Consider the following 21,395-nt stretch of genomic DNA (forward strand, 5'->3'; position numbering starts at 1 on the left):
ACCGCATGGTCATTTTGTGGCTGCAAAGCAATAAGGGTACATGCTGAAAGTCATCACAGATGTCAAAGCCATCTGTATGTACCGGTCTTGCTTGAACGAAACATTGTCAAGTTCATTAGCTGAATTTGGTACCTTTTAAAAATATCGACTGATGCATGGAAGACTTTTGTGGTTGCTTTTAAAAGACGTATTACAGGAGCCTTTTTTTCATTCATTCATCTTCCTAACCGCTTGATCCTCACTAGGGTCGCGGGGGGTGCTGGAGTCTATCCCAGCTGTCCCCGGGCAGTAGGCGGGGGACACCCTGAATCGGTTGCCAGCCAATCGCAGGGCACACAGAGACGAACAACCATTCGCACTCACACTCACACCTAGGGGACAATTTAGAGTGTTCAATCAGCCTGCCATGCATATTTTTGGAATGTGGGAGGAAACCGGAGCACCCGGAGAAAACCCACGCAGGCCCGGGGAGAACATGCAAACTCCACACAGGGAGGCCGGAGCTGGAATCGAACCCGGTACCTCTGCACTGTGAAGCCGACGTGCTAACCACTGGACTACCGGGCCGCCCCAGGAGCCATTTTACGAATGATAAAAGCAATCCGGCGGCACTGTCCAACACACCAAATAACACGCCTAATAAATAATCGCGTACCTACGGTTGTTTGACAAACTAGGCCGGTTTAATGGTTTTTGAGAACTAGTAGTCTGAGAAGTACATGTGCAGATCACCTGATCACCTTTCAGTCCAGGTTCACCGGTATTTCCCGACACACCCTTGGAAGCAAAAAGACAAATAGCTCAGAAATAACAAGCCAAAGTGTGCTCCTTCCACATCTCATCACCACGGAGACTCGTTGCAGCGTTTACCTTGAGTCCCGGAGGTCCCGGTAAACCCATAATGCCAGCAGGACCCATCTCGCCCTTAACAAACAACGCGCACAAAAGACAGATAAGAAAACCCCGCAGTTCAAATCTCAAAGTGTCTGCTAGGCCAGTTGAAATACTTACGAGAAGACCAGGAACTCCGTGTGGTCCGGGAGCTCCAAAGTCGCCCTTAAACACAAAAGGGAAAGACGAAATTAGACCCAAGGTTACGCAAGTTAATCCAGTGCATTTCTGCGCAGGTGTTTTGTTTCGATTGAGCCCGCTGCTGCCTGAGCACTTGGCGCGCGACACACAGAGACCTCTGTTGTCCTGCCGATCAACCCCTGCGCTCGCATGCCATGTCCACATCCTCTCGCAACTCGGCGGAGGGATGGATGACAAGCGGCCCGGCGTGGCCTTCCCGTCACCTCCTCCGGTTCTCCAAAGGATAACAGGAGATGAAAGCAGCCAAACGTGACCTACTTCCTGCTCCGGACGGGGAAATTAGGCTTCCTGAGAAGTAAAACTTAGGATGCTGCCTTCCACTTTGGACGAACTAGAGCGTTGTGGCATCGGGACTATACATAAGACTGAACGTCCACAGGGGAATTTGGTCCCAGCTCGGATAAACCACGTTACGGAACTCAGCAGTGGTCCCCTCAATTCAGGTCTCTTGAGTTGGAACATCTTTTGCACTGACCGTAACGCTTAACAACCAAGCGGTTTGGCAAGATAGCATCGTCGGCTAATTCCAACAAAGGGGCCCCATTCTTCATCTCCACAAGTGTCCTTCCCCCCTTGATGGACCACAGATGGCCGACCAAAGAAGTCAATCCCACAAGTATTGTTTCAACCACTGAGCAGAACCGCAGAGACTCCGAAGAGCCAAATCTGGTAGCCAGGTCTCATACGCAACCCAAGTGACATCACATCACCGCATACGATGAGTGTCACTGCTCGAATGGCAACCATTCTTCCGATTAGGATTCTGTCATTCCAGTGGCCTGAGCGGGAACCCCGTCTGTTGGGGATTTTATCCACACATGAATGTAGTGAGGTTGTCCAATATTCCTCATAAGTCGCACCAAACTCCAAAACGGCCTCCAGCACACCTGAGAAGATCCAAGATCAGCGAGCATCAAAGAATTAGCTCTGCAGGCGTTTGGGGAGGTTTTCTTTCTGCGATTTGTGACTATCGCAACACCTATTCCCAAAAAAGAAACCGCCTCCACGAGGAATTGTTAAGAGAAAAGAACAACAATCTTCACCGGGAGTGACTGGCTTTGTACGATTCCACAGCAATCATTGAAGGTGCTTTTTTTTTGTTCTTCTTTTCTTTCTATTAATACAGTTGTATGACTGCTAAGAATAGTAAAATGTTCAAACACAGCTCCTGCATAGTTAAGGTTCTATAAGTGTTCAACCTTGCAGCAAGGTTGATTTTACTTTTCACTTTAATTGCTCCGGAATATTAGCTATCTCGGTCGGTTAGCGCGTCTGCTTTACAGTCGAGAGGTTCTGAGTTTGAACCAAAACCATGCATGTTAAGTTCATTGAGGACTCCGGATTGTTCATAAATCGGAGGCCGTTTGTTGATGTGTGCCCTGGGATTATTTGCGACAATCCCAGGAGAAGCAAAATCGGAGCGAATGGATCCTTATCATGGACCGTATTTTGAACAGTCCTGCTCTCCCTCGGTGCATTTTATCAACGTGAAGGGTGCCCGTATACGGATTACATCATCCATGAAGCTTTGCCGTCGTGTACTTACAGGGTTGCCATCAGGACCAGGGGGGCCTCTTTCTCCAAAGTCGCCAGGAAATCCCTAAGCAGACAGACGAGGTCGTTATGTAAGTAGAGGGGGGAACCGACTGGCTTTTTCATTGTCTCGCTGTTATGGTTTCATTCAACTGCGCGTTCAGTGTTAAGACGTGTTCAAATTAAATCCGAGCGGATCCCATCAGATGCGCTTCCCATGCTTCATTTCTGACAGCCTGGCAGGAAATTTCAATAGCGTGCGCATCCGAAGCCACCGGGACTTGTCCGCATGGTCAAATAAAACTCCTTCAGCCATGAAATACTGTGCATTTTTTTTAAAATTGTGGTTGGTGCTGCTGATGCCATTATGAATGCAGGAATCCCCACCCCCAAAAAAGATGCATGCACATCAGCATGCCAAAGTAAACACGCACATCACAAGGAAACATCGCACACGTCTGCGAAAGACGAGAATGATGACCAAGAGGGGGGAAAAAAAAAAACAAAACAAAAAAGGTACAGTATTGCGTTCTGTTTGGTGACTGAGATTCAGTTCATTTCTAAAAAGATACTTTAAAAAAAAAAAAATTCTTCCACTTTCTTTGTGCATCTGATCTGGAACATTTGGCTGATGTGCATCGAGCAATAAGCGGTAATTGGTGCAACATGAAGCCCACAGGAAATGTGGAAAATGTTGCCTCTTTCCAGAAATGCCAATAAACGTCTTGGTTCGATCAGAAACACATGCAAGTCTTTAACAAATTGGCAACGGTTTTTCTTTTTTTTTTTTTCTTAAATGTGAGGATCCGCCTAAAGAACTCCAGCCAGTCTCTAATTTGGACACTTGATTTAATGTGCAGCAGATTTGAGCGTAAAACAAGCCTGATTGTTTTAGAATGGCACTTCTGCTGACTCGGGGGGGACCAAGTACATTATGCAAAGAAAATGAGCTCACTGGGAGAGAGAAATAACTCATGGCAAGGCGACGATGAGCCCGTCGTTTTGGCCGCATCACGCTGACACGAGCGCTCACCGGCGGTCTCGCCATTTTCCATGTAAGAGTGACATCCCGGCGCCGTCCGCGATAGATTTTGCCAGGCGTGTGCGGCTTGCTTTGCGCCGCGGGGCCAAAACCACAACTGACACTTGGTATTAGCAAAGTATGCAAATGAAAAAACCATGCGCGACGTCCTGCGTTTCCGACATTGTCTTCAAACTGCAGGGAAAGCGTGTTTGAACTTCACTCGGGAAAACAAAAGCAAAGGACCGTACAATAAAAACATTCTCGGCATTCTTCGCCTCGTCGTGAAGGAGACCCGCGCGCGTGCTTGCGATGTTCGCGAGAGGTGATCGGTTCACAAAGCTTGACGATATGGCTCGACTAAAATAATGCTCTGGAAAATGAGGATGATGAAAAGTGTGTTGAGAGAAAACTTTACCGGCCTACCCATCTCGCCCTTCCTCCCATGAATGCCCGGAATTCCCTGAAACAAACAAATAAACAAACAAGTGAGCAAAATGGATTCCCTTTCGTGTTGTGTGAAAGAATCATTTTGAAGAAGAATTTAATTTTGCAAGGGATTCCATTTATTTATTTTTAAAAAAAAGAACAATGGTACACTACATTTTGTTCAGTTGTATTTCACTTTGAAGTGCAACGCATTTGCAATTGATTATTTTGAAATGCGTGTTTTTGAACATCTGGGTGTTATTTTACCTAATTGGGCAATAATTGAATTCTTTTTAAGTCGTTTTTAAGCAGTACTATGTCTCAGTGCCACGTTCATGTTTTAACTGTGCACTATGTCACAATGCTTAATTTAAAAAAAAAATAATTATAATGCGCGGCCCGGTAGTCCAGTGGTTAGCACGTCGGCTTCACAGTGCAGAGGTACCGTGTTCGATTCCAGCTCCGGCCTCCCTGTGTGGAGTTTGCATGTTCTCCCCGGGCCGGCGTGGGTTTTCTCCGGGTGCTCCGGTTTCCTCCCACATTCCAAAAACATGCGTGGCGGGCTGATTGAACACTTGTCAAAATTGTCCGTTGGTCTGAGTGTGAGCGCGAATGGAAGTTCGTCTCTGTGTGCCCTGTGATTGGCTGGCAATCGTTTCAGGGTGTCCCTCGCCTACTGCCCGGAGACCGCTGGGATAGGCTCCAGCACCCCCTGCGACCCTCGTGAGGATCAAGCGGCTCGGAAGATGAATGAATGAATAATTATAATGCATGTCAGGAGAAAATAAGAGGAAACTACATCGTGCTGAACGAGTAAACTGTCAATCAAAAATATTATATTTGTATGAATAGCATGTTTACACATTTTTGGATGTGAAAAAAATAGATACATATTTTTTTTTAAATCATGAAATACCGTACGTTGAAAAAGGATCGACTTGCTCGCACCAGGTAGTGACCAACGTGTCCAACGTCTTAATTATGATCAATTAATTATGATTAATTATGACAATGGTTTAGTTAATTTAGTTAATAGTTAATTTAAGGCCAATGGTTCAGAATTTGGGGAAACACATATAAAAACACATATACTGTCCTGTAGCAAATGAGGACCGACCCTCGTTCATTCAGAAGGCGTTTAAAATGTTTGGATCTCACTCGATCCAATTTCCTAGCGGGGGGGGGGGGGGGGGGGGGGGGCTGGGCTAATTTTGCAACTCTGGACCTTGCCTGTGCAATCGAACGAATTGGAAATGTGTGAATTTAATCTCTTGGTTTCTTTCAGCGCAATACCACACACACACTCACTCTCTCGCCATCAAGACCAGGCCGGCCAAAGAGCCCCGGGATACCGATCGGCCCCTGAAGAGATTAAGGACAGCAGAAACTTTGAGCAACGTCACAAGTAAGGAAGCGCATCTTTTGGCTGGTAATTTTTAGACGCCGTTCAAGACGAGCGAGGTCTTGAGGCCAGTGTATATGCCCATGGACTGCATGGTGCTGGCTTCCACGATGTAGTCCAAGGGCACATACCCTCGCGTCAAGAATCTCCGATGACCTTTCTGCCCGACCTGCTCGGTGGAGAAACAGACGTTACACAAGGACCTCATTCAAGTCGATCCTGACACACCCGCGTAAATTCCATGACAGTAAAATGCGTCTTAATGGACTCATTGTGTTTTTGATCCTGGCATTGAACTCACCTTGACTCCCTTTGGCCCCGGATCACCTTTAGGCCCGGGTAAACCCTGAATGGAAAACAAAATATCACCAACGTGTGTTTGTGGATCCAACCGTCTGAATTTTCTCAAGCAATTTCATATTTCAGTTGATGAAAGCATTTGGGGGTGGGGGGGTCGTTGCTTTACCTTGTGTGTGTCTGTCTGTGTGTGAGAATTAGGCGTCTTAAGGGCACAATGCATGATGATGATGATGATGATGATGATGCCCTTTGTGTGTGTTCCCGTGTGCCCGCGTATGTGTGTGTGTGTGGCCCTGCTCAACCAACCCTGCAAGACTAGATTCACTGCACCTGCCTGCCAGGATAACCTTTGACCCCGGGGCTTCCGTCCGCTCCCCGCTTGCCCTTTGGAGAGAAAAAATGAAAGAGAGATCAGCGCAAAGGAGACACGAGGGAGGAGGTAAATCCGAGGAAGGAAGCATCCTCTTATTTAACGCGCGTGTGTGTGTTTTGAGTTGGAGGAACAGGATGGAAAAGGTCTTTTGAGAAGAAAACATTCGCAGCCGTTAGGGATCGACATGCAAATGGCATCGTAAATGCCGCGTTGTTAAAGTCGAGCGAGCCAATGTCGCCCGTGGCGGCGTCACACTTGAAACGCTTGAGCGAAGGGCGACTACGCTACGGTATAATTTGACATCGGGCTGTAATCACTGCCTATAAAAAAAAAAAAAATTAAAAATGAGCGTTGGTGTAATGCTTCATTTTACCGTAGTTGAAAGACACACGCATAACAAGACCCGATTCAAATATTCTGCCTTTACCAAGATAATAACGTGCCAATATGATGAACAGCGTTTGATCTTTAACGTGCACAATGACGTGGAATTCATCTGCGCTACGTCCAGATTATTTGCGATGAATACTTTCGCGAATTAAAATTGAAATATTACCCCATAAATCAGCCGAATTTTCCGCAGCAAAATGAGAATCCTGTTGAAATTAACCGCAAACTTCCAAAGAAGATGACTTGATGACGCAGTTGCATGAAGAATCCCAAAACGGGCTGTACTGTTTACTAAATTCGACATGTTTTCCTATTAAATAGCCACAAGTGCAGCTGAAGCACAATAAAAAGAGCGAAATGATATTGTATGATGTAAAAAAACAAAATGACAAATGACAAACAGTTCATTGTTCAGTAAAAATAAGGAATGTGATCATCGCTCGTCAGTTGAGTAAAAAAAAAGCTACTTAAAATTGATTATACAATCCCTGCAACATCAAATTAAAGATTCGAGTGCTGCCTGGGGAGGGCCAGGATGTCATTCTGGCCACGAATCAAATTTTTTATTTTATTTATTTATTTTTAAATAAAAGATGATTTCTATTAGGATTTCAAAGCAACATTGCTCCCATTTATTATGGCTGGCGCAGTCCCGAATGCGATTTTACGCTCTGCACGATAATGGCACTTCATTTGAAATCAAGCAAAAAGACGACAAAACGTGATGTCGTCTGCATGCATCCGATTCTGAGGCGTCAGCATGTCGCTCACATGTGCATCCAAAGCTAGCAGGCAGGAAGGAAGCTAATTGGCGAGGGAGATTGCACAAGATTTGGGAGTGTGGGAGTGCTGCAACTAGCCTCTGGTGTCCGACCGATTTAGCCCACTTGTGTGCTTGCCAGCAGTCACTCTCTCTCTCTCTCTCTCTCTCTCTCTCTCTCTCTCTCTCTCTCTCTCTCTCTCTCTCTCTCTCTCTCTCTCTCTCTCTCTCCCCCGCCAAGATTCCTGAACAACTGAGAGCTGATGTGTCTCGATTAATATCCCCGCTCGCATCCTGCTTTGTATCCACAAATAATTGTTCATTTTTATAGACCGTGCAGTGAGTTTTGGAGTATATTCACAACTTAGCTTAAAAAGATAAATAAACAATGCGTGAAGCACTCCACAAGTTCGTACTTCGGGCGTTTTCCTGTTTAAGTTGACCCCAATAATTATCTTTATTTATTTTTTCCTCCTCCCAGCGTGATCATTTTTGTTTCTGGCATTTGAAAAATGTTTACAGAAGAGTAAAAGTTCTCTCCGCCACCACCTCTTGTGCTGGTTTGTACTTCGACATGCTACTTCCTGTTAGCATTTGCATATGCTCCTCCCACAATGCACAAAATGAACTGCTCGGCAATTTCGTACATTTGGCAGATGCACTCCCGGTTGCGCCCGTTACGCAGGGAGTCAAGTTTGTGCCTTTTGGATCTTTTGCACACTCGAGTAAATCAGGCCTCAGAAAATCAGTACGCGCACACTTCATGATTTTTATTTTTTCCGACTTATGCTTGGATTCGGTCGTGTTCTCAAAATCAGTTAAGCGGTTAAAATTCATTATGTGTACACCAGGGAAGAAAAATAAGAAATACTCACAGGTTCCCCAGGCAGACCAGCAGGGCCTGGATGACCTCTTTGCCCCTGTTGACCCCCCCCCCCCCCAAAAAAAAAAAAAAATTAGTGAGACGGTATGTAAGTGAACTATGCGCTTTGGAATTTCCCAATGTTTCTATTTCCTGATAAAACGAGCAGAGCACTGCCAATAAAATAAGCACCGATATGACTTTTCTCGTTGGCTCAGTGAGCCGTCTCACGCTTAGACAGCATTTCAAAGTAATTTCGTTTCTTGCGTTGTGACCGAAGAGTCGTTGCCGTCATCAAACACTCGAAAAGTGGTCAATCGTACAACCCCGATGATGTTCCGAGTAAATTTTCTTTTTTTTTTTTTATTCATTATTTTGCCAATTTTCACCGTTTGACTCCATCCGCATTTCTTTACCGGTTGGAACCGATCCGACGTTTCCAAATCTCTTAAGATTCCCACAATGTGAAGCTCAACCAAAAAGTTTCCGGTCTTTCCCGTTCCAAATTCAAACTGTGAGGCTGCACTGTTGTGACATGCGGGACATTTCCAATTTTGAATCATGGCAAAATTATTATGTGGATGGTCGTTCGTCTGTGTGTGTGCCCTGCGATTGGCTGGCAACCGGTTCAGGGTGTCCCCCGCCTCCTGCCCGAAGACGGCTGGGATGGGCTCCAGCACCCCCCGGCCTTGTGAGGATAAAGCGGATCGGAAAATGAATGTGTGAGTGAATGAATGAATGAATGAATGAATATATTTTAGTTGAGCTTTAAAACTTTTCAGAGGAGTTCTCGCGGCCGTCTTTCAACTCGGCATAGCTGATGTCATCTCAACAGCGCTGCGCTCCATTTTGCGAACATTAGCTTCAAGACGCGATTCATCTACGGTCTGCTCCGCACCATCGAGCTAATTCATTCATTCATCTTCCTAGCCACTTGATCCTCACTAGGGTTGCGGGGGGTGCTGGAGCCTATCCCAGCTGTCTCCGGGCAGTAGGCGGGGGACACCCTGAATCAGTTGCCAGCCAATCGCAAGGCACACAGACACGAACAACCATTCGCACTCACAATCCCACCTAGGGACAATTTAGAGTGTTCAACCAGCCTGCCACGCATGTTTTTGGAATGTGGGAGGAAACCGGAGCACCCGGAGAAAACCCACGCAGGCCCGGGGAGAACATGCAAACTCCACACAGGGAGGCCGGAGCTGGAATCGAACCCGGTACCTCTGCACCGTGAAGCCGTCGTGCTAACCACTGGACTACCGGGCCGCCCTCGAGCTAATTCCGAACACTTCATTAATCACTCAAGTGATTAATTATTATAACCGTCTTGACGCCCGGTGACGCAACAAACCCATTAGGGAGGATCTAAACTTTATTCTAATCCACCATCAAGGCTTTGACAGTCAAAGGCGTGATGATTATTTGTTTTGTTTTGTTTTGTTTTTTCAGTCTGCTTTGACTTAAAAATCAGGGGTTCAGGGGGGTGTAAATGACTTCTTCTGAGGAAACAAAATAACCACAATCAAGATTAGCCAGCAGACGATCGTACACGTACCATAAGAAACCTTTTGAAAAAGAAAAAGGGCTTAGCATGCGCATTCAGCAAATCACATTTGCGTGCGTGCTATTTCGCCACAAAGAATCACATCTTAAGTGCTTCTTTTCCAGCATACTCAGAGCTGGCGACAGAAGGAAAAAAAAAAAAATCACAGCAGCCCAGAGCTGCTAATAATCCACACAAGTGTCACTTTACAGCGCTGACTGTCTCCCAGGCAACCTTTACATTCCCCGGAGAGACCGAGGGGCTTTCTCTGGCCCAAAGACAGCCGGTCGGCCAAAGAGATTAAAAAAAAAAAAAAGAATCGGCAAAAAGATGTCAGGGAAATTGCGGTGGGTCATCGTTTTACAGAGCGTGACTCCTGCCAAGTGATGGAATTCGAAGATCATTTTTGTTGTCGAAGGAGTTTGGGGGACTTCCTCCCAAACTCGCATTGTATTTGAGGGTGATGACACAGACAAGCCGTGCAATCCAGCGCTTTTTGGAGAGGGGGGGGGAAACAAAACAGTGGTTAGCGCGTCGGCTTCACAGTGCAGAGGTACCGGGTTCGATTCCAGCTCCGGCCTCCCTGTGTGGAGTTTGCATGTTCTCCCCGGGCCTGCGTGGGTTTTCTCCGGGTGCTCCGGTTTCCTCCCACATTCCAAAAAAAACCATGCGTGGCAGGCTGATTGAACACTCTAAATTGTCCCTCGGTGTGAGTGTGAGCGTGGATGGTTGTTCGTCTCTGTGTGCCCTGCGATTGGCTGGCAACCGATTCAGGGTGTCCCCCGCCTACTGCCCGGAGACGGCTGGGATGGGCTCCAGCACCCCCCGCGACCCTAGTGAGGATCGAGCGGTGCGGAAGATGAATGAATGAATGAATGACATTTTATGTTCTCAACAAAATGAATCACGGAATATCCCAACAGAATTCCTTTTCACCCCCCCCCCCCCAAAAAAAAAAATTAAATGCAAGACTGAGGGAAACATTATGAAGCTCATCAAAGGATCGTATGAAGGAACGAGCTGGCTGTGTGCCGACAGTTGCTGGTTTGGTCGTCAGTCCCTTCATTAGTCAAATTGAGCCGAAACTACGACTTATTCAAGTCTCAAGTGAATCATAAATGCAGTTTTTTCTTTTTTTTCTTTTTTTTTTAATGTTCTTATGCTCCGTGATAATGTTCACGAATGCATAATGTGACAGTGGCTAACAGATGTCCCTCCATTCATTTTCTAATGCGCTTATCCTCACAAGGGTCGCAGGGAATGCTGCCTATCCCAGCCGTCCTCGGGCAGTAGGCGGGGTGGCGGGGGGGCACCCTGAACAGGTCGCCAGCCAATCGCAGGGCACACAGAGACGAACAACCATCCGCGCTCACGCTCACACCAAGAGATTTTTTTTCGAGAGTTCCAATAGTCTGCCATGTGTGGAGGTGGTTCAATATTGATATGCTTTCACAAAATTCACGGTCACAACGGCCCTCCGAGGGAAACTGTAACTACAATGTGGCCGGCGACAAAAATGAGTTTGATACCCCTTGCTATTGATAAAGGATGATTGAGTTTCAAGTGTTTCCATGTATCCAAATAGAATCGACTCTACGAGAATGAACCACATGAGAGGCAGGTGATGGAATTTTTTGCAAAATTTGAATAGAACGTGCTGAGTAAAGTTGTTTTGTTTTGTTTTTTTTCTTTTCTTTTCTGGCTCCCGCAGTTGGAATATGATCCAGACGATTTGCAAAAGGAGTTAGTTGAGTGCAGCTGTGTGCGATTAGGACTCTGACGGCCTCGATGCGAGGTGATTGAATCTCTTTAAGTCACTGGACTCAAACGTGAATTTTTAATGCGCTGTTTGCAGTTGCGGCTTTAACGCGGGGGACAAGGTTTAACCCAGATGTGTCCGGACTTGAGCCAGACTGTCAGACAACGCCCTGCAAGAGAGAGATTACCATAAACGATCAGGAAGTAGATCAGCGTTTTCCCATGACTACATGTTCTATGACTCATGAGGAAAAGAAGACATTTTTTTGTGGGGGGGCTAGGAGGCGGGCGGGAGGGTCGGTTACAGTCTGCAGCACTATTTGATTGCATAACACATTCAGACATCTTCTATGATTCATATCATGTGAGTGTGCGCTTTTCCGACAGACTCCCTGACCTTTCGGTGACCTTTTTGGTGTATTGATAAGGAGTCTTTATCCCCGTGGAGAGCAGGCGTATATATTAAAAATGCAACTCGAATCCAATTTAATCAGTCACGACACGGTGCACGTGGTGGCTCGTCAAAGCAACGATAATATCCATCCATCCATCCATCCGTTTTCAACAGCGCTCATCCTGAACAGGCTCACTGTAGATCTCAGGAGATACTCTGGCTGCACAAGTAAGTAAATTTAGGGCGGGTTCCTCCAAAGTAAGACGATACCGCCAGATGAATGTCAACAATTTTGGCACTCACAGGCCCAGTATCGTTTTCTTGCTGTTTCTAAGAACCCATCTAAAAAAATTAAAACATATGAAAAGTTTTACATTCACATTATTTGGAGACGACAGTCATAACGTTCCAGCCGGAGCCAGTGGGGGGGATCATCTGAGAGTCTTGAGGGTTTTAGGCAAAGCACTCGTTCATTTCTTGGTGTTAAGCACCATTGGATCCAGGGTAGAGGGAATTTGGCGAACTGAACGAGGCCCACTTATGTGATTTGCAGTGCATATAGTAGCGTGTCTTTTTTTTTGCTGGTTATATAGCTGTTATGGTGAAATTGGCCAATTTTGTGGGTAGCAAGCTGGAAAACGCTCCAGCTCAGCGGCGACCCCAATGAGGAGAAGCGCTTTGGAAAATAGATGAGTTGGATGGATCATATATGCAATTTATATGCCGATAATAGTGTATGGATACAAATTTAGGCCAAATTTATTCTGCACTGGCCTTTTGTCGTGAGTTTTTGCGACTTTTGTGATTTTGATTTTATTTCACGGCTTGCTTGCCTTTTTTTTTTTTTTTTGGGCAACTCGACCACGCAAATCAGTGCTTGTGACAGACGGCGTGCAGCTGCACCGCAGAATAACGTGATCATACAGTTGTGCCTTTAGATAGCGGTTTAATGACCACGCTTGTAACTCAAAACCCGTGGATCTCAAATGAACGGGAATGCCATGAATCTACTCCAATCCCACCCACGAGAAAACTGGAATGTTTGCCAAGTGTTTTTTTTTTTTTACAAAGAAAATAAAGTTTTAAAAGATGTAGAGTCAGAACCGAAGTGAATAGAATGTCAAGAGTTATGCATCATGATTTAATGCTACAAGTCGATTTGTTACACTGCTCCTTTTGGAGTTCTCGCCTTGATTGCAATCGGGCAGACGCAAAGAACAATCACTCCAGGTCTCAGTGCTTCAGTAAGCCGCAATATTAGTCGGCCGCTTTTCTTTTCAGAGGATAAAGAATACATGCCTTGTGCGTGTGTGTGTAGATGTCTTTCTCTAATGTTTGTGTTCAAATATGAGTTTCTCATCGAGTCACAATCATCTATCATGGTTATGCTTAAGCCGATCAATGGCGTTTTCAATAATGTGTTAGCATTAAGTTGGCAAAGAATTCCCATGGCAAAGCGTTTCAATGTCTATTACAGTAATGTATTATATAGTAATAATACGCTTCCTAATGTATGATGCATATTGCGCATCAAGTGTCGGTGTTTACAACTTCCTTTCTATCCATTTGGGAAACTAATCAATGGGTAACCCGGGGGGGACAGGTTTGTATTGGAAATGACTTGGGTTGTGGGATTCCAGAAAGCAGAATCCCAGGGTTTCGGGAAGAGGCCAAGGCTACAATCCAAAGCACAAGGTCTTGAGCAGAAGAGTTCACTGCTCATCATCATCGCTGTGACAGGTTGACACGTAGCATGTAAAGAATCACAGCGAAAAGTGTGCAGGACGGCACTAAAATTGGACCGATAACTCATATTGAGGGAATGTATGCTAATATCGCCGAGTCAAATGAAGCGCCTATCACACCGTGAGCTTGGAATCTGACTTGCAGATGTCCAAAGTACAGTGAATCCAGAACGCAGGTGTGCCGCTGGATGCACCACGTTCCAAGCAACAAGCCTAACATCCATTTTATTTTATTTTTTTGGCTCTGAAATAGTCATTCCAAATCAGATCAGGGCTAGGGGAGGAGGAGGAGAAGCAGGAAGAAGACTTGTTAATCAGATGTCTGCTGAAAAGACACAATATCACACATATGGGCCTGTAACAAGTTACAGATGCCTTCCTGCTTGCACAAACCTAAACAGATTGTGAGATGAAACAGATGCGTCCTACCTTTCGCCCAGATTGGCCAGGCGGTCCGGCATGGCCTTTGGCACCGGGCTCTCCCTGCGAGAACAAAGTGGGTCACATATCCTCCACCCAGCTGCAAAAATATCAGCCGCTCTTTGCGGAGGATAAAGATTGTATGCCTCACCTTCTGCCCAAATTAAGATGAGAGAAAACGCTATACCGAAATTTTTAAAAATTATATTGTAATTTCTATCTATTTGAATCCGAGGTTGCCGACTTTGTTGTAATATCACCATGAGCCACTAGATGGCAGACATGTCTTAGTTGCACTTTCACTGGGTCTTATACTGCCAAATACTTCAATAATCAATTTTGGGCGACAGAATTGGAATGATATATAAGACAAAGTAGTACCACAATAATATTAACATTTTGAATGAGTTGATTTTTGTTTTTTTTAAAAAAGTACAAAATACGTGATTGCACTTAATGTTGGTTTGCTGCTGAGCGGTTTTTAATGATAATTTTCAAGCAAGTGGGCTCTTTGCAATGGAATTAAAAATAAATGACAGCAAGCTGCTCTATGTCATGTATCTTGGAGAATCTCTTTGGAAGGCGCTACATACTTTTTGTCCTTCCGGGGCTTGCCCAAGAGACAGACCGGGATCACCTTTTTCTCCCTGGAAGAGAAAAATTGAGTCATTTTTCTGCAGTGTACTGCGCTTTCTCTTCATCGCCAAAGCACTCACTCACTCCCATAGCCCCGAGACACTTTGTTTGCATTCACGCTATCAGCAAGTAATGAGGTCATCCTTCTTTTTGGTATATTTACACGAGCGCGCGGGCCATTTATGCCCTCCAGGAACTCGGTTTACACCAAGGAGGTTTCAAGGAGTGACTGCGGAACATTCTTCTCCCTTTTCGGGCAGCGGGACTACTTGGTGCATTCTGGGTCAGCGTTGTAGTGTCTAATCGCACCAAAGGGAGAAAACAGCCTGTACATTTCTACTGCAAGAGATCCGTGGGGAAGAACTGACATCACTGGCTTAGATGCGGGGGAGGGGGATTTAGCATATTTTTATACTCGTTTTTCAACGAGTACACATGTCGCCTTTAAATTAAGCAGTGACACCAACAACGTATCGCTTCCTTTCCATGTCCGTATCAAACAAAACCTGGCCATGAAACGTCTGTGAGAATTTTGTCCAGCTTGATTGCGAGGAGCGGATCTCCAGCCAAGAGAAACAACATCCTGTACAGACATCCTTTTGTGTAGTTTTTTTTTCCCAACTGAATCGTATAAAGATTTCAACGCAAAAACGTCGTGACTTCTTTTCAAACGCCTCGCTGCAATCGTACCCTCCCGGCATCATTTATCTCCATTTTCTTCTCCGTGTCAGATGTAATGGTCAGACAGTTCACAGTAGTGAGTGACTGAACATCGTCTTGTCGCAATTTATCATCGTTACATCCAGATCAGATAACATCCGCAAAACAAATCTCGGCTAGCTCACCATCTACTCTCGGGTTGCGGAGTCAGCGGTTCGACCGCGGGTTTGAGTTATGGCGTGATGGCATGCGTTGATGACCACGGTGGCATATGCGGTGGAAAACCATTGCGGTTTAATCGATTTACCTGACATAGAAACACCTCTTATTCCAGGAAAGTATAACATGCACGAGTCTCCCCCCACCCCCCCCCCCCCCCCCCCCCCCCCGTGACATCAGCTTGACATATTATTCCGAGCAAACTGCTTTCTTAACAAATCCAAGCTGCAACGCATGCTGATGTCAACCAATTGTAAATGAGTTTGGACCCACTCGAGGCTGTTCGCTTCACCCGAAAAGAAACAAGAGGCTTTTTAAGGGAGCGAAAAGAGTTGCTCAGTGTGGGGGCGGGGGGGATTTGACCTCAATAAGAGTAAGTGGACTCAACGAGTACCGTCAAGAATAGATGTGAACTTACGATGACCAAAACAGTCGCTTCATTCTATTGTCAGGCGCCTTTTTTGTTCGCATATGCAAAAATCATGACGTGGATGTTGAAAGGTAGTGATTGGCACGATTTTTCAACGCGGATTTCATCATGTGGGGTGATGGATAGGCTTCATCAATTTTCTGCTAGGGCGGCCCGGTAGTCGAGTGGTTAGCACGTCGGCTTCACAGTGCAGAGGTACCGGGTTCGATTCCAGCTCCGGCCTTCCTGTGTGGAGTTTGCATGTTCTCCCCGGGCCTGCGTGGGTTTTCTCCGGGTGCTCCGGTTTCCTCCCACATTACAAAAACATGCGTGGCAGGCTGATTGAACACTCTAAATTGTCCCTAGGTGTGAGTGTGAGTGCGAATGGTTGTTCGTTTCTGTGTGCCCTGCGATTGGCTGGCAACCGATTCAGGGTGTCCCCCGCCTACTGCCCGAAGACAGCTGGGATAGGCTCCAGCACCCCCCGCGACCCTAGTGAGGATCAAGCGGCTCGGAAGATGAATGAATGATGAATGAATTTTCTGCTAATTACGTAATTTTGGTGGTGATGAACTGGAAATGTTTTGGTGCTTGAGCGGGATAATTAGTTACGTATAAGACAGACTGGCAGTGATTGGAATGAGGTTCCTCAGGGTTCAAGGTCGATTCCTCTGCAATTTGGGCGGGAGTGTGTTCTGATGTTGGACTGGATTGTCACCAGTCTGCTTTCATGTGATGATCGCGTGATTAATACTTAAGACATGTTTCCGAATCTTAATCTTAATTGTTGTGCATGTATTTTTTGGGGGGGAATATATTACGTTTTCGAGATAAAAACAACTGTGGAGAAGTGTCTGCAAACCAAAATTCCACTGAAAAATGATCATTTAATCAACAAATGATTTTCCAGAACATTGCTCAAGGAAGCAATAGGCTTCTTCCGAACGTTAAGCTTCCTACGCAATTATTATTACCTGATGCTGCTCCCACCGTCAAACACAATATTAATACTGATTTTGCTGTACAGAGTTCCGCCGAAACTATACCAGCTGACTGAATAGCTCAATCCACTCAATCGCAGGGCAATGGACAGAAAATTGCGTGAAAATCACCCATATGAACCACAATACTACAAATGTACTTTGGATTCTGTGGCTTTAGTTATAAAGAATATGTAAGACAAATTGTTAGCATATCAATACCATACCTTCAATCCAGGAGGTCCAGGTTGACCGGGGCTTCCATGTGGGCCAACAGGACCCTGAAACCAAAAAAGTGATTAGAAAAGTCTCTGACTATACTGTATATATTCATTCATTCATTCATTTATTCATTCATCTTCCTAACTGCTTGATCCTCACTAGGGTCGCGGGGGGTGCTGGAGCCCATCCCAGCCGTCTCCGGGCAGTAGGCGGGGGACACCCTGAATCGGTTGCCAGCCAATCGCAGGGCACACAGAGACGAACAACCATTCGCACTCACACTCACACCTAGGGACAATTTAGAGTGTTCAATCAGCCTGCCATGCATGTTTTTGGACTGTGGGAGGAAACCGGAGCACCCGGAGAAAACCCACGCAAGCCCGGGGAGAACAGGCAAACTCCACACAGGGAGGCCGGAGCTGGAATCGAACCCAGTACCTCTGCACTGTGAAGCCGACGTGCTAACCACTGGACTACCGGGCCGCCTACTGTATATATATATATATATATATATATATATATATATATATATTTCATTCATTCATTCATTCATCTTCCGAGCCGCTTGATCCTCACTAGGGTTGCGGGGGGTGCTGGAGCCTATCCCAGCTGTCTTCGGGCAGTAGGTGGGGGACACCCTGAATCGGTTGCCAGCCAATCGCAGGGCACACAGAAACGAACAACCATTCACACTCACACTCACACCTAGGGACAATTTAGAGTGTTTAATCAGCCTGCCACGCATGTTTTTGGAATGTGGGAGGAAACCGGAGCACCCGGAGAAAACCCACGCAGGCCCGGGGAGAACATGCAAACTCCACACAGGGAGGCCGGAGCTGGAATCGAACCCGGTACCTCTGCACTGTGAAGCCGACGTGCTAACCACTGGGCTACCGGGCCGCCCTATATATATATATATATATATATATATATATTTGGGGGGGGGGGGCATATATTATGTAAAATATTTTTGGTTGACATAGTGCGTGTGTGGTGTTCACGGTGCATGTATGGGAATGTTGAGCCGGCGAATCGGCGCTACGTTCAACTTTGAATCAATCAGTGACTGAAGCCCATCTTAGGTAGCGCATGAAAGCCTTTGTCATGACATTCGCTGCTAGCACGTCGGGAGTTGGCAATGTTTGACGTTGGAACGGCGAGACGCTTAGCGCTAGCTAACTGGCCAAACCGAATACGGATTTTGGAATTCTATGACAATGTCAGATGTTCAATCGTATATATTACCTGTCTCGTTAACAACGCTTTTATGATCAAAACTGACTGGTTCTATTCTTTGTCTTCATTATTTCCAATGGGGAAAATGTTGAGAAGAAATGAGAGGTATCCCAGAAGGGCCCTTAAAGTTTGACTATATGACTACTAACACATGTGCATATTTGTATATATTCTTCATTTTTTGCAGCGGGTATCTGAGGCCCAGGTCACGGCCCCTGGGGCCCATTGTTTGTGTCTGCGTGCTCTGCGAGCCCTTATGTGTCTCCCGCGTGTCTCTCCTGCCTGCGCACGTAACGTCGGTTATTTTCCTTTCCCTTGCACTTTTCCCACTGGTAAATGGGGGGCCCATGATGTGAAGGCCACTCATCCATCACATCATATCGCCCCCCCCTCCTCCAGTGGCCCCGCGCCACAAACTGTCGGCATGCGATTTAAAACCCGCTCGGTTATAATTCTTTGAGCAAATCCACGCCAAATGTTTGAACAAAAGCGAGTCGGACCAGGTGGGCAGAAGTGAAAATACGTTTTACCCTTGATGGGATCATAAATTCATGCGAGCTAACAAAGAGGGGCCAGTTGGAAAAACAGAGCACCATAAAGTGTCCTGGTGGTCAAGAAGTGCTGAGATGACAAAATCTTTCGCATTAAAATATCGTCAAAGGGCTGAACAGGAAGCCACTGTATCTTCTGCCCGTTCTTTGACTGCGTCGGGCCCGCACCGGAGGTGAAAGAAAAGGATCAGGTTCCACCTGGGTGATCCTTTCCACATCTCTGTGTTTTATCTGACTTGTCAGCATGTGGGGGGAGAAGTCATAGAAGTCAAAAAGAACCTACTTTCTTTACACCCCCCCTCGACACCCCCTCCCCACCCCCCCCCAAAAAAAAAAATCCCGGACCCTTGTTCCCCATTGCAGGCGCTGGACATATGGAGACACTTAACAGAAGCTCATCCGCAGATTTCCTCCTTCTTTTTGTTTCAGTGAATTCCCCACCTTTTTTTTTTTTTTTGTATGCTCCAGATTAAAACGTATGGAAGTCATTATTGGCCGATAAGGAGCAGAAGAATTGCCGTTTGTGCAGCAACCTCCATCTGATGACAAAATGCCAAGCTTGCAATGGAGCTGTGAAACACGCATGCCTACAGGTAACCAAACACACACACACACACACACACACACCTGACATCTTTAGACCGAGGGCACCTAGCAAGTCGAACCCGTTAGGGCGTTTACTACGTGTGCCGGTGACTTTTTCCGGGAGGGACTACCGTTTTTATGGGCCATTAGCGCACACCAGACCCGCGAACACCTTGACTGTGCTTTTAGACTTCGATGATTAAGAATCGATGTAAAATGTTAAATTATTTCCACAGACATGCACGATTAGCCGGTAGTCCAGTGGTTAGCACGTCGGCTTCACAGTGCAGAGGTCCCGGGTTCGATTCCAGCTCCGGCCTCCCTGTGTGGAGTTTGCATGTTCTCCCCGGGCCTGCGTGGGTTTTCTCCGGGTGCTCCGGTTTCCTCCCACATTCCAAAAACATTGCGTGGCAGGCTGATTGAACACTCTAAATTGTCCCTAGGTGTGAGTGCGAATGGTTGTTCGTTTCTGTGTGCCCTGCGATTGGCTGGCAACCGATTCAGGGTGTCCCCCGCCTACTGCCCGAAGACAGCTGGGATAGGCTCCAGCACCCCCCGCGACCCTAGTGAGGATCAAGCGGCTCGGAAGATGAATGAATGAATGCACGATTAATTCAATGCTAACCTCTTCATATTGAAGGACTTCCTTCTGGCACCGAAAGGCAAATCATTGCCAGTTGGTGAAATATTTTCCCCCGTCATCAATCACGACCTTGAACGCGACGTTCATTTAAGCGCCATTGTGAATGTGATTTCATTCGTTAGCAATGCACCAACAAGCGCAAAATGTTGGAGGCTAGCTCCTAGCGCAAAATGTTGGAGGCTAGCTCCTAGCGCAAGCGTAAGCGATTGAATTTGTAAATATGTGACATTGAAAAGTGGCATATTCGGGTTGTTTTATTGGCTCGTTGCAGATCTACGTTCTGATTCTGATTCTGATTCTGGTTCATCCAATTCCAGGAACCATCAAACCGATTTGAGGACGGTTTGGGTTTTCCGATTCAAGTCTGTTTTCTTCCCAACCCCGAATGACGACACAAAATGAAAGGCAACTCACAATCCTTAGCCAAGAAGTAGATTTGCTTTTCAAAAAGGTCAGTGACCCCTTTGGCTTAAACCCCAAACAAAACAAGTGATACAAAAAATGTATGGATGATAATTTGCAAATGCGTTTCATGTCCGTGCGGTATACAAGAGTTTCTGTTTTAATATCGCCCATATTTTACCTGAGTGGACTTTTTGTGACGCTATTCATTCCCAATCTCTCCCTTTTCTTTCTAATCACACAAACTATGCTTGGAAATTTGTGCTGGGTCATGCAAAGGGCGCGTTAGTCATACTCGGAGTGTTACTGGCCTACATTTGGATCCATTTGGATGCTGACTGATGATTGAACCTCCAAGTGTGCGAGCGCAAAGACTCGTTGATCTCCCGATGAGGTCTTTAAACACTTTAATATGATTTGATGGGGGACAAAGGCTTCTTTCTTTGCTGTTTAAAGGGATTGGCCTGCAACACAGGCCACACAGCCCTACCCAATACCTCAAGTAGGACTCAAAAGTCATGCAGCAGCTCTGCAAAAGACCATCACAGATTTTTTTTCCTGCTAAAATGATGTCCGATTTTGTTACTTGTTTGCCCGTCAGTTTTGTTGTTTTGTTTTTTTAAGGGTTTTTTTTTACTAGGTTTCACAGCCTGCCTACTAAAAATAAAAAGTAATAAAAAGCAGACAGACAGCTGCTGCCATTTTGGCTTTTTCTGGATGCCATATGTGGTACAACATAGCGAGTGAAACCACAACAATACATTAATTGTATTCATGCTCCTTTCAAAAGGGCACGCCGAAACACAATGTTCTTCCTTGACCATCTT

At 45.9% G+C, this 21,395-nt stretch overlaps 1 protein-coding gene and 1 long non-coding RNA gene across 4 annotated transcripts in view; one reads left to right on the plus strand and one right to left on the minus strand.

Moving 5' to 3' along the window:
- LOC127601947 (collagen alpha-1(XXVII) chain B-like) overlaps positions 1-21,395 on the minus strand; it is a 53,014-nt gene that overhangs the window by 22,114 nt on the left and 9,505 nt on the right. For 2 of the 3 annotated variants that reach the window (XM_052067684.1, XM_052067686.1), the window contains exons 5-16: positions 17,157-17,210; positions 14,619-14,672; positions 14,035-14,088; positions 8,176-8,220; positions 6,108-6,161; positions 5,779-5,823; positions 5,384-5,437; positions 4,065-4,109; positions 2,639-2,692; positions 1,012-1,056; positions 871-924; positions 733-777 (exon numbers count right to left, since the gene is read on the minus strand). In XM_052067684.1, the coding sequence (XP_051923644.1) occupies positions 733-777; positions 871-924; positions 1,012-1,056; positions 2,639-2,692; positions 4,065-4,109; positions 5,384-5,437; positions 5,779-5,823; positions 6,108-6,161; positions 8,176-8,220; positions 14,035-14,088; positions 14,619-14,672; positions 17,157-17,210 (603 nt within the window). The remainder of the gene's footprint in view (positions 1-732; positions 778-870; positions 925-1,011; positions 1,057-2,638; positions 2,693-4,064; positions 4,110-5,383; positions 5,438-5,778; positions 5,824-6,107; positions 6,162-8,175; positions 8,221-14,034; positions 14,089-14,618; positions 14,673-17,156; positions 17,211-21,395) is intronic. The other variant, XM_052067685.1, reaches the window with a different exon arrangement.
- On the plus strand, positions 5,361-20,126 carry LOC127602588 (uncharacterized). The gene is made up of 3 exons (XR_007962833.1): positions 5,361-5,480; positions 6,092-6,216; positions 19,407-20,126. It is a non-coding gene; the product is annotated as an uncharacterized LOC127602588 (long non-coding RNA).

Source organism: Hippocampus zosterae, chromosome 6, assembly GCF_025434085.1.
Source record: "Hippocampus zosterae strain Florida chromosome 6, ASM2543408v3, whole genome shotgun sequence".
NCBI classification, from domain to species: Eukaryota; Metazoa; Chordata; class Actinopteri; order Syngnathiformes; family Syngnathidae; genus Hippocampus; species Hippocampus zosterae.